Source organism: Neovison vison, chromosome 1 (genome assembly GCF_020171115.1).
Source record: "Neovison vison isolate M4711 chromosome 1, ASM_NN_V1, whole genome shotgun sequence".
Lineage (NCBI taxonomy): Eukaryota > Metazoa > Chordata > Mammalia > Carnivora > Mustelidae > Neogale > Neogale vison.
In genome coordinates, this window is record NC_058091.1 from 34,356,196 (window position 1) to 34,370,286 (window position 14,091).

General features: G+C 37.3%; 1 protein-coding gene across 1 annotated transcript in view; it reads right to left on the reverse strand.

Annotated features, from left to right (window-relative positions):
- Positions 1 to 3,070: 3,070 nt before the first annotated feature.
- The window catches only part of FHL5 (four and a half LIM domains 5), a 47,116-nt gene continuing 36,095 nt past the window's right edge, over positions 3,071 to 14,091 (reverse strand). The window contains exons 5-6 of the mRNA XM_044236331.1: positions 13,165 to 13,351; positions 3,071 to 6,756 (exon numbers count right to left, since the gene is read on the reverse strand). Of these exons, the coding sequence (XP_044092266.1) occupies positions 6,593 to 6,756; positions 13,165 to 13,351 (351 nt within the window). The 3' untranslated portion in view covers positions 3,071 to 6,592. The remainder of the gene's footprint in view (positions 6,757 to 13,164; positions 13,352 to 14,091) is intronic.

Here is a 14,091-nt window from a genome sequence, read left to right on the forward strand (position 1 = left end):
CTGTTTCTTGTTCAGAGAACCCTTTATGGACATCCACTCCATAAATTTATTACCATTCGTGGGAAAATATTTGACCCAAATACTCTCTGCTCCTCTGTGACACGGGTCATAATTCTATCACAGTGAGCTGTTTCCTTTTCAACCACAGAGATATACAATCCAGTCATTCCAGATACACACATATCCTACTATATCTTTTATATAGACTCAAACTTGAGCATGGATCTGTTGCTGCTTTTCCCTCCTTTCTGGGTCCCTGTTTGTGAAGTCTTTTTTCCACCTTCACATTCAACGAGATAGCTGGTCCTAAAGCTGATCATTCATGAAAATTCAGAATGGTCAGAATTCTGGAAAAGAACTTCTCTAATTTTCTCTGGATAATGCATATTTAGTGCCATCCGGGAAGCCATACAGATATCTCAGTGGATGGACTCATTTCTAATTTCTCTGAGTGGATTAAGTGAAGATGCTTGGTATCCTTGCTCCTTGGTGTCCATTTGTTACATTGGCATAAAAAATCCAGATACAGTAATTTCTGAAAAGTGGTAAGGTCAAATCTATCTTCTGATATATTTTCCCAAGTTTTGATAGATCTTTATCTGTCCCTAAAAAGGGATCCTCTTTATAGGACCTTTACAGTTTTTTTGTTGTTTTGTTTTTTTAAAGATTTTATTTATTTACTTGACAGACAGCTCACAAGTAGGCCGAGAGCCAGGCACAGAGAGAGGAGAGAGCAGGCTCCCTGCTGAGCAGAGAGCCTGATTGTGGGGCTCAATCCCAGGACCCTGGGATCATGACCTGAGCCGAAGGAAGAGGCTTTAACCCACTGAGCCCCCCAGGCACCCCTGGACCTTAACAGTTCTTTACAGTTACCCTCAGCTGACTCTTAAATAAATGTTTCCGGTTGAGTAATAGCGATCTAAAGATCTGACACGTCTTGGGGGAGAGGTTCAGGATAAAAGTACTATCTTAGCAATTATAACTTCTAGTGACATTCTGACTCTTTTGTTGAAGAAACACTGTTCCAAGCCATAAAGTTTTTTGAGTTACCCATTCACATTTCATTATATTTCAAAGCCATGTGATTTTCAAAAATTAGTTAGAAATTTTTAGTAAGAGATGTTTTTTCCAAATGTTTCTCTGTGGGACACACCTGGATATTAAATGAACTCATAATCTATAACATAACTCTGAAGAGAACCTAACTAATGCTTATAGTGTGAATTAGCTAGTTTCTTAAAGGCTTGGGTTACAGACACAAAGTTCTCTTTAGATAAAATAAATGAGTTTAAAATCACTTTGATTTATTTTGAGATATAATTGACATGTAACCTTATATTAGCTTCAGGTGTGTAACCTAATGATTCAGAATTTGTATATATTGCAAAATGATTACCCTATGTCATCATACTAGTTACAATTTTTTTTCTTGTGATGAGACTTTTAAGATCTACTCTCAGCATTCAAATATGCAGTACCGTATTATTAACTATAGTCACCATGTTGTACATGACATCCCCATAACTTGTTTTGTAACTGGAAGTTTGTACCTTTTGATCCCATTCACCAATTTTACCCTCCCTCACTCCCCATTTCTGGCAACAACCAATCTGTTTTCTGTACCCAGGAGATTTATTTTATTTTTCTTTTCCATATTTTGATTTAAATTCCAGTTAGTTAGCATACAATGTAATATTTGTTTCATGTGTAGGATTCAGTGATTCATCACTTACATACAACACCCAGCGCTTATCACAAATGCCCTCATTAATTCCCATCACCTATTTAACCCATCCTCCTGCCCACCTTCCCTCCAGTAACCCTTTATAGTTCTTTATAGTTAAGAGTTTGTTTCTTGGTTTGCCTCTCTTTCCCCCACCTCCATCATGGTCATTTGTTTTGTTTCTTAAATTCCATGAATGAGTGAAATCATATGGTATTTTTCTTTCTTTGACTGACTTATTACACTTAGCGTAATACTCTCTAGCTCCATCCATGTCTTTGCAGATGGTAAAATTTCCTTCTTTTTTATGGTCAAATAATAATTCATTATATATATACATACACACATACCACACCTCTTTATGCATTCATCAGGTGATGGACATTTGGGCTCTTTCCATAATTTGGGTATTGTAGACAATGCTGCTATAAACATCGGGTGCCTTTTTTTATACCCTTCAAATCGGTATTTTTATACCCTTTGTGTACCCATGAGCTTTAAAAACACTAAGAATTCAGCAATTCGGGCGCCTGGGTGGCTCAGTGGGTTAAGCCGCTGCCTTCTGCTCAGGTCATGATCTCAGGGTCCTGGGATCGAGTCCCGCATTGGGCTCTTTGCTCGGCAGGGGCCTGCTTCCCTTCCCCTCTCTCTGCCTACCTCTCTACCTACTGTGATCTCTCTCTGTCAAATAAATAAATAAAATCTTTAAAAAAAAAAAAAAGAATTCCAACAATTCCTCCAATATAGAAATAATAAGAAATTAGCTACAGCTATCTAAGTTAAAAGAGGGTAATCATATTAAAATAGGCCTTTTCTGATAAGATATTTTTAGGATCACAGAAATGATAATTAGAAATAAAATAATTCCTAGCTTAGAATATATAAAAAATTTGATCACTGTAGGAAGGATCACAGATGTGTTATTTGGGTCAGCTAGAATTCAGTTATGCTATTTTTATATTAATACTCTGAAATGGTATCTGAACATGTAGTTAATTTGGGTGCTGTAAAAATGGATGGTACAAGAAGGTAAAAGTCATCATGCTACCTTATGTACTACAAGTAGAAACACAACAAAGCTATTCCATATTGACACAGTTAATGTAAAAAATAAATCTCTAATTGGGGAGGGTATGTGCTTTGGTGAGTGCTGTGAAGTGTGTAAACCTGGCGATTCACAGACCTATACCCCTGGGGATAAGAATATATGTTTATAAAAAATTAAAAAATTAAAAAAAATAAATCTCTAAAAACAATTGAGGAATGAGTATTGTGCAAATTTATTCAGCATAAGAAACTTCTGAAAATGACAATTTGTACAATAGGTAAAAACTATATTATTACAATAGTAAATATCTATCTAAATTATTTGAGAATAATTTATGTGCTCACTTAAATATATCTGAAACATACTCTAACAATCATTTTCTTATTTAAAATATGATTATCAGTATACCAAGTAGATTAAAAAATACCTTTTTTCTTAAATTCAAAACTGCTGTCACTAATATCAGAGATATGTTATTAGGTTTTATTTTTTATTTGTGGTTCTATATTTTGCAACAATTTTTAACCAACACCATTTGTGACAGCGTCATGCATTTTTACAATGGTTGGCCAATCTTTCATTCCAATGTGTAACTTAATGTTCTTTCTTTTCTTAATGTTCCTTTTAAAGTTATAGTGACTGGGTACATTCTGAATCCAGGATGGTACTCTGTCATACTTCACTTAACCAATGAACCTGGACTGTTCCAATATAACATGTTTATGATCTTGTTAAGTGAAAATTGAAACCTTGTGTACCCTACCTATTATTATGGAAACAGAAATTCTTTTCTTTGTTTTTCTTTGTTATATTTAATCCTAACATGCTAACATAAAATATTTTGGTTCTTTGACTTGTATTCTCATCGATAGCTCTTGGCTTCCATTACCCATTGCTCCTTCTTTCTTTCTGTGGCCACTCACCAAATGTGTTACTGCATTAAGAGACTTAGCCTTTGAAATCCTGCCCCCTTCAGTTCTAGGCCATACAGAATTATTAGCATAATGTTCCTCAAACACAGGCATAATGCTTTTCTCCTCTCTTTAAGAGCAGTTAGTCACTTTCTAGTCTCTGTTATATCACATATAAAGCTTTTATCCTCAGAATTAATATTCTGTCTTCATCTGACCTTTTCTCTTTTTCGCTCTCTCATTTCTTCTTGCTCTTTGGCACAGTCTCTCTGCTACTTCCAAGCCATCTGGTTGTTATTAGCACACAGGACTGGCTTCTAACTGCTTTCCTGCCCGTGCACATGTCACTCCTTGAATCACTGGGTGCCCACTGCTTCCTGAGGCAGTCTATTCCATCTCTGGATAGGTCAGTTAGAGAGCTTTTCTCTTCACTGACCCAAAATCAATTACAGTATACAGTATAGGAGTTTTACTTATATCTTTGTGTGTATGGCAGTCTAATGAGGTCTTCTTTCTTCATAGTTCTGCATATGTATATTACGTCCACAGTGGCACTGTTTTTCAGCTCTAGGGAAGATCTCTGTATCTGGCAATCTCGCATTTCCATACCTTGATCTCCCACCACCCCAGAACCACAGCGGTTTGAGCGCCAACTCTGTGCATGGTACAATACATATCTGATAATGAAGCTAAATTCTAAATATGGAATTATGTATATGTGAAAGTATAGATACTTAAGTATATGTATCAAAGGAGAAAAGAATATCTCAGAAATGAGAAAAGAATCTCTAGCTCAGAAATGATTCTGTAAATTTTAATTGTACAGATAGAATGCAAACCTGACCACGTGCATACTTGCCCATACACAAAGTGAAATGCTTAAACGTTACTCACTGTTTAACTTAGAAAACATCACATTTTGCATGTTTTTCTCTAACTGGTTAACTGAGACAATGTCACCTATCATATATTTATCCAGACCTTTTAAAAGGGCTTGGTTTTCTAAATATATAATGCACTATTATGTTCTGGATCAGAGAACAATTGGAGTGTTTAGTTCTATATGTGCAATTTCAAACAATGCAGGAAAAATATTGACGGTTTTGCCTACGTCTTACACTGTGAATGTGAAAAGTTATCTTGGTGTTGTTACTACACAAACACAAAAAAAGACAGTTATATCTTTCAAACAGCCTTTGTAGCCTGACCTTTTATTAGCAACTGTAAATTGTTAGCATCTCCAAACGTCCTTGCATTTTGAACTACTTCAAAAATTGTGTTTCCATAACAATTTTAATTGCATCTCCTGTGATACTATTTTAATCACTGTAATCAGCTACATCATATAATTAGGTTTCAATCAGAACCTTTAGTGCTAGGCAGTAATCTGAAAGTAGACACTTATAAAAATGTTATGTCCGCGTGGCTTTCTTCTGACCTCTCTCTACTCCACCTAAGTGACACTATAACAAAGACAGTAATTGACCATGGAGAAAAGAGTTTGCTTTCCATTTGTCCCTCATAATGTGGAAAATATTGCAGCTAGGTAGGGCGATCATTAGTTGATGTCTGGCAGAAAGACATGCATATGGTGATAAACTTTTCATTAAGGCTGTTTCTTCTCTTGTGACCGATAAACACTGACTTATTTGTAGAATGGCTGCTCAGGGTTGGGAGGGAACCTGTGGACCATGCAGGAGATTGGAACTCTTGGGACATGGTTGGCATGGGGTGAGGGGGGTGGCACAGGTGTGGTGCAATAGCGGGGAGGGCTCATCTACCGCCCATATTGGTCTATGGTATTGCTTTACAGGTCCAGAATTATCAGTGGTGAATTATTTTTTCTCACTTCTTATTATTACTAAATTCCGTCAAAGCCCACTTTCATGTCTTCTCATTAATCATCTGTGTAATTTTAGAAGGCAAAATGCATGAAGCTCACAGGTAATTATGCATTCTATTATGCCTGTAGATATCGGGATGAAAGTCATGTTCCATCGCTCAATCCCTTTCCTAAAACTCATTTCCACAAGTGATGACTTAATGATCTATTTACTTTAAAGGTTTGCCTTTGGGGACATTGATTACCCCAGTTAGCTCATTTGAGAGAATAGACTTCTCTATCATGGAATCTGTTAAGTATTTAGAAAAATCATGTGGGCTTTGAAAATGCATTTGGTGTAACATGTGTTGAAACCTAGGCTTTAACTATCCCCAGGTAGAGAAGACCCCTTCATAGCCATGCAGAGTATGAGAGCCACAGTGTCCAAATTCTCATTTCCATTTGCTAAACATGGAGCCAACTAGCTCTGGAAGCAGCATAGAGGAGGCCAAACTGCAGTTTTGTTTTGCAGCTCCAAAGTCAGTTTGTGTGAATAAAAGAATGATAAAGGGGCAGAATTCTCAAATAGGATGATTACTGATCAGTTTTTCTGATCAGTTTTGTTCTTCTACCAACAATAGCCAGTCTATCACTTTATATATAACTAGCTAGCTAGGAATGCAAACATTAGCTTCACATGTGCCTGTCAATTTAATCTCTTAATTTCCTTTTTTACTCTGCAGTTTTAAAAACATCAGTCTTTGGTAATAACATCCATACTTCTAGGTATAGGTCATATGTTTGATTGCAATAAGGAGATATTCTCCTATGTTTTTAACAGCAGAGTGCAGTATTTTGCAAGGAGAGATGCCTTTGTGAGTTAGGATATGTTCATTCCTGTTCAACTGCTTTTTCTGAGCTCTTATGATACAGTTCAATTGGTGTGTGTGTGTGCAAAAATCCTCCTGCTATAAACGCTGCATTAAAATGTGCTGAAACATAAGTCAGAAATACTACTTCAAGCAAGGTCTGGATTTAGTGAGAACAAAAGCAAGGTGGATTTCAGGTGAGGAAGGGCTCTTCTCCCTCTAGATGTCAGTTTCCAATCCAGAGCCACATTTGCGGCAGAAGATTTCATTGTTCTGGGTCAGGAAGCCTTCCCCCACCAAGGAGACCGAGCATTTTCCACAGTTAAAGCATTCACTGTGCCACTGGCGGTCTTGAAAGCAGATAAATTTGGCACCTCTGAGACCTGTAAAGGAATTGGGGGAAAAATATTCTTCCAATGAATAGATTAAGGATTCCATCTGGTAGAGTCTCCTAGGAACTGTAGAGAACAGCAACGAGCAAGAAGACCACATAGAGGCAAGTATGCAACCTTCCAAGCCCCTGTGTCCATCTGGGAATATCACCCTAGGCAATTTCCTGATGAGGTCTAGTCTGAGTCCCAATTTTTTTCCATAATCTACAAAAGTAGATAGAATCTGAATGTACAGAGCAGGTATTTTGGGAAACACATAAAGATCACCTAAGAGAAGGGGGACAGATTTCAAAGTAAGATACCTGGGTGTGACTATCTTTTTTTCTCTCTTCATGGCCCTGTTTTCTTAAAGCAAAATTAAGATACAATAAAATAAATGTATACTACCTAGCCTGGTGTCTGATGTTTTAATGACTTTGAGTTTTCTTTCCTCTATTTCTATGTTAAGTTTTACTCAAGATAAATTTCCATGGTCATACTGTGGCTTGGGGACATGATTTCCAAAAGTCCCCAGTAGAAGATTTCATCCAGACCATCATGTAACTAGCCTAACATGATACCTGATTGCCTTGCCCAGAGACAACATCAGCCCAAGCTTGCAGTAAAGATCTGTGAGTCTGATCCCTCGGGCCACTGAAGCCATGCTATCCAGTAATTTGTCTCTAAGAGATGCCTTGTCAGCCTCTACAACTTCTACCTGGGCTTCGCCTGAACCGTAACATTTCCAAGAAAGGGAATAGAATTTGAGTCTTCAGTGACAATCTCTTTCCATATCCCTAATATGGATCCAGACTACAGTTTAAGGGACTGACTTTGAGGAGTTGAAAGGGAGAAAAGGTGTAGCGGTTGGGAATGGTTTGGGATGCCTTGGGTCTTTATTGATTTGCCAAGTTCTTTTCCAAGTGATCATAGTGTTACAAACCTCCCGTGATTTGCTCACTACTCACAGAGTGTGGCTAACATAGTTCGTGGGTTGATTCACATGTAATTTCCAAATATTCCATTTGGGGAAGCAAAAAACAAGAATAAGCATTCTATTTCAAATAAACTCTCCTTAAATATGGAGATATATATATAATATAATATAATACAAATATATGGTAATTTATAACATAAATTTATATATAATACATAATATATAAATTTATAAAATACAAATATAAATATGGATATATAATATAATAATACTACTTAAATATGATAATGAACACTTATTTCCATACTAGAAATGTTATTTGATGTCTTTACATGAAATTTATTAGTTTATAAGTAAATGCACATCAAATTTCTTTACCTTCTTTGATTAAACTTATAGCTTGCTTATTTATGATGCTATCATCATTACTTGCTAATAAGAGTAAATCAATAATGAACCAATTAATTCCCTGAGTGTTATTCAAAACATTAATAAGCTGACTGCAAGAATCATGTTCTATATATGCATGAATCATCGCTGTTCATAAAACTGATTATTACATATCTTGCATTTTGATGCTCATGAGCTTTTCTTGATTTTATTAGTAAGCCCATATAAGTGGCAAATATAAAAACAATTCTGGAGAAATAGAAGCATCTGGTAGCTGGAATTTAAGAGAGGCAGACTCAACATGTCAGATGCTTATACATTGTTTCAATTTTGAATACATTTCCTCCATTAAGTCATGAGGGTCATTGTAGTAGGAAAGTCCCCCAGGAAACCTGTCTCTGGCCCTTGTTTTATTTGACTTCATTTATTAATGAAAATTCAATAGAATAAAAGCTAGCATTTGTTGAGCACTTGAAAATGAGTCCGTCACTATCCCAAGCCCTTCACATATCTGCATCACATAGCTCTCATCTTACCTTCATGAGTAGATATTATCATCAACTCTGCTTTGCAGACAAAAATTTATGAACAGAGAGGTTCAACCATTTGCCCAAATCAGCCATGTGGTATGTGGCAGGTCTGGGATGCAATCCTAGGCCATCTGGCTTCAGAACCTGTGCTCTTAACTTCCCCAAATTCAGTCTGAATTTATCTTTTGTAAAGACCGTAGCCGGGAACACTAGCATTCTTTTCTGAGGAAATAACATCTGAAACTCCTTTTACTCAAAATAAATAGAAATGGCAGAAAGTGAACATATGATCCTGTTCAACTCCGCATTTGCAAGTAAGGAAATGAGGAGCTCCATGCTGGTGAGTCCTTTACCCGGGGTCACACAGTAGTCAGGGGGCACAGGCAAGGCCAAGTTCTTTTACTCCCACTACATCAAGCTGCTTCACTTAAAATTTGATCCTATCTTAGAGGAGAAAAAAATTACAGCTCCACCTTGAATTTGTTCAAATGAATAAAATTTATTCGATGAGATTTTTAAAAAAATCACACCTGAGACTCATAGATAGATTTAGTTAATACGAAAAAGTATTTTCAAAACACCCTAACATAGTTTCTTAGATTGACATATTGTTGGCATGAATGTGCAACTTTCAAAAGATAAATATATGGCAGCATAAGAATTCCCTGTGGAACATTAATTCAAAGAGCTCAATTTTATTTTATTTTATTTTATTTTTTTGGATATCTGTACAGAACTTTTATTTTAATTACAAAGTATATCATACATGCATAAGAATGTATGTATATGTATGTAACATATACAGAAAGTTAAAGAATGATAACTACAAATAAAACATCCCAAAGAGCTCAATTTTAAAGAAACACTTTATTTATTCAGATAAAAAGATAGTGAAGTGAGTTGGAAGTTTTTGCAGACATTATAGTCTCAGGTGTCTCTCATCAGGGCCAGAAGAAGATTATGATAATTATAAAAAAGCTGATTATTCTGAATTAACTACATAGTCCCATATTTGGATTACTTTTGGGTCAAATCTGTGATTCTTAAGGCATCCTTATATTACATGCAGGACAATGTGTTTTTTCTCTCTGAACCTCAAAGACCTGGGCTCAGTGATTAACAGAAAACAACCCAACAGAAAAAAGTCACTTATCTACATAAATCTGTGATGGATCAGAATTGAAACTCCTCAAGCTCAGGGCTCACACAGGCTCTTTGCAGGTCAGTATTAGCCATTTGAGTGCCCAGGAAGTTTTTAAACTCATTTGATTTGTTTAATTTTCTCATTTCCTCATAGAACTCCCCCCGCTCCTTTATCTGGCTAGTTAAGAAACGTGTCCTGGAATAAATCAACTGCATGCATTGGGCTGTAATTGCAGATTCTACCAAGGAGTTTTATGAGCTCCCAGTACTGATGCATTTCTGGAAGTTCCATTTTCTAACCAAAACTGGTAGTGAGTGGCAATGGCTTATTCCCCTGACTGTAGGACATGTGAGATGTATAGAGGCTGGGGAGTGGAATGGTGAAGAGCGCACGTGTGGAGCCCGGTCGTCTGGGATTGCCAACGGAATCCAGTGCAAGGGCTGGGAATGTAACAGAGCAGAGGGATGGAGAGGAGTTGTGGGGAACAGAGCACTGGGGCAGCCACTGAGCCTGTGACAGAGACCCAGCTGGGGTTTCGAGGGCAGTCTGCTCACCCCGGGCAGGCTCTTCATGTACTTTTGGCTGCAGAGATGGGTTTTGCACTTGTTTCCAAACATGTGCAGGCCAAACAAAACAAACCTGCCAGCCAGCTGTCTCCCTGGACAGGGTGAGATGCTGAAAAACAGTGCCCTGTGCGGACAAATTGTCAGGGTAACCCTTTCTCTCCCTCTTGCAAGTCAGTGAAAACCTGCCAAGCTGGGTTGGAACCCAGAAATCCAAAGAAACTCTTCTTTCTTTGGAGATATAAGAAGATTCAACTTTTATTTTGTGATATATTTGAAGATGGAGGAGGAGGAAAAGGATAAAATAATCTTTAATTCTATGTTACATAAACCGAACTAAAAGAAATGGAATATGATCTAAGAATCCCAGGAATGGGGAATAGAAGTACAGTTCTGCCTAAAAGTGTAGCTACTGTGGTTCTCAGGTCATGCTAAATTCTTCTTCTTCTTCTTCTTCTTTTTACTATTTTTTTTTTTTTTTGCTATAGGATTAGCATTTTGGAAGTTTCTCCAAGGAAAATAAAATGCATCATTTTACCTTGAAAATCTTTTAAACATGAATCAATTTATCATTTGTGATATTTCAAAATCATATCACATGTATTTTGTTCATTCAGCACAATGCTATCCTGTTTTATTTCATCTATTCATAATTAAAATATATTGCAAGTGGATAGAAAGAAAAGAGAATGATATATTTGTTAGAAGCATCTTAAAATGAAGTTTAATTAATTCCTGACCTATGCCACCCTAATTATTACAGCTTTAGATTTTTGGGCAATACTTTGCATTTAATTAAAACCTTTTCTATTTCAGGGACCTTTGTCCTTATTTGGAATTAAGCAGGATTTTTCTTTATAAGTATCCCTTTCTCCCACTCAAATCGTTAAATGTCAGGCTCCTTGTGAAGTTCTTCTCTGACCTCCCAGCTCATCCTGCTCCTGAATGATTACTTTACTTTAGTCATTACCATTAGGTTTAGTATTAATTACCCTCTACAGAACATGGGTGCCTTAATTATGCTCTCCACTTGCTTTGAGGGGGTCTGTGTAATATTTGTATTTATGTGTGGGTACCCCTACATGTGTATCTTAGAAGACACAAAGAGATGGAAGAGCATTCCATGCTCATGGATCAGAAGAATAAACATTATTAAAATGTCTAGACTGCCTAGAGCAATCTATACTTTCAATCCTATCCTGATAAAAATTCCACCAGCATTTTTCAAAGTGCTGGAACAAACAATCCTAAAATTTGTATGGAACCAGAAGGATCCCGAATTGCTAAGGAAATGTTGAAAAAGAAAAACAAAACCGGAAGCATCACGTTGTCTGATTTCAAGCTTTACTACAAAGCTGTGATCACCAAGACAACATGGTACTGGCACAAAAACAAACACATAGACCAGTGGAACAGAGTAGAGAGCCCAGATATGGGCCCTCAACTTTATGGTCATATAATCTTCAAGAAAGCAGGAAAAAATATATAGTGGAAAAAAGACAGTCTCTTCAATAAGTGGTGCTGGGAAAATTGGACAGCTATGTGTAGAAGAATGAAACTCAACCATTCTCTTACACCATACACAAAGATAAACTTGAAATGGATAAAAGACCTCAACATGAGGCAGGAATCTATCAAAATCCTAGAGGAGAACATAGGCAATAACTTCTTCGATATCAGTCACAGCAACTTCTTTCAAGATATGTCTCCAAAGGCAAAGAAAACAAAAGCAAAAATGAACTTTTGGAACTCCATCGATCAAAAGTTTCTGCACAGCAAAGGAAACAGTCAACAAAACAAAGAGGCAACCCACGGAATGAGAGAAGATATTTGCAAGTGACACTACAGACAAAGGGCTGATATCCAAGAGCTATAAAGAACTCTCAAACTCAACACACACAAAACAGATAATCAGGGGCAGAACATATGAACAGACACTTCTCCAAAGATGACATACAAATGGCTAACAGACATATGAAAAAATGTTCATCATAATTAGCCATCAGGGAGATTCAAATCAAAACCATATTGAGATACGAACTTACACCAGTTAGAATGGCTGAAATTAATAAGACGGTAAAAAACAAGTGTTGGAGAGGATGTGGAGAAAGGGGAACCCTCTTACACTGTTGGTGGAATGCAAGTTGGTGCAGCCACTTTGGAAAGCAGTGTGGAAATTCCTCAAAAAATTAAAAGTAGAGCTACTCTATGACCCTGCAATTGCACTCCTGGGTATTTACCCCAAAGATACAGATGTAGTGAAAAGAAGGGCCACCTGAGCTCCAATGTTGATAGTAGCAATGGCCACAGTTGCCAAATTGTGGAAAGAACCAAGATGCCCTTCAATGGAAAAATGGATAAAGAAGATATGGTCCATATATACTATGGAGTATTATGCCTCCGTCAGAAAGGATGAATACCCCACTTTTGTATCAACATGGATGGGACTGGAAGAGATTATGCTGAGTGAAATAAGTCAAGCAGCGAGGGTTTCACTTACTTGTGGAGCATAAGGAATAACATGGAGGACATGGGAAGATGGAGAGGACAAGTGAGTTGGGTAAAACTGGAGGGGGAGACAAACCACGAGAGACTGTAGACTCTGAGAAACAAACTGAAGGTTTTGGAGGGGAGGGGTTTGGGGGGTTGGGCGAACCTGGTGGTGGGTATTATGGAGGGCACGTATCGCGTAGAACACTGGGTGTAGTACATAAACAATGAATTTTGGAACACGAAAAGATATAAAATAAAATAAAATGAAAAAAGAAGATTACCATTTTTCAACTCACCTTTCCCAAATTAACTATATAGCATCCACATAGCCATCGTAGGACCATATTAAACCGAAGAACTTACCAGTAATAGACTTGGTACAGGCTGCACACTTTTTGGCATAAAGATGATTGTAGCAGTCCAGACAGAATGGATAATCATCTCTGGACATAAACTCTTCTTCACAGAGCTCTTTCCTACAGCTACTGCACAGAAAACACTCTTTATGCCACGGCTGGTCACGAAACGTTATCCCACCTGATGTTATCACCTGCCAAAGGATCACAAAAAGGCAGTGACCATGGGAGCTAGTACGATTTGTCATGATCCTCTTCTGTGTCCACAAGTGATACTTTGGGCTGCTCTATCACCTTGTGTCAGGATGTCCTTTCCCTGTGATTTTTTTTTTTTAATCAATATGAGAAGCAAAAGGCTATAGGGATTAAATAGAACTGGCTAGAAATATCCTAATTTTTCTCCTATAGTGGAATAGAAAAGAAGCAGGGCCATCATGGACTCAGGAAAATGAAAAAGAAGTAGAGCCTTGATTCCTTTTCTCATTGTTCTCTTTTTTTGTTGGGCTTCAAAGATTTGCCATCAGCACTAAGATATTTTCTGCACCAGGTTCTTATTTCCATGTCTGACTTTTAAGGATGCTGAAAAAAATGGCTTTTCCCTGAAAGCTTTAATCCAGCAGTAACAACCCTGAATGGCGTTGTTAAGCACCATCATCCACTAATCATGACTAATATTTCTGAAGTGAGCTTTCAGTCCTCAGCCCTGTGCTAGGGGATGACCTCTTCTTTTGTTCTTACCACCACAACACAGCGAAGACTATTATCTTTCCCCCTTTAAGAGATGAGAAACTACCGAGTGTTAGAGTGGTCAGGTCACTCGCCAGGTCTCACAGAACTAGCGTGCAAACCTACACAGTCTGACTCCTGAGCCTGTGTGCTTAGCCAGTAAAACAATACTGACCAAGGTTACTTTTCGCTCTTGAACAGTTGATAA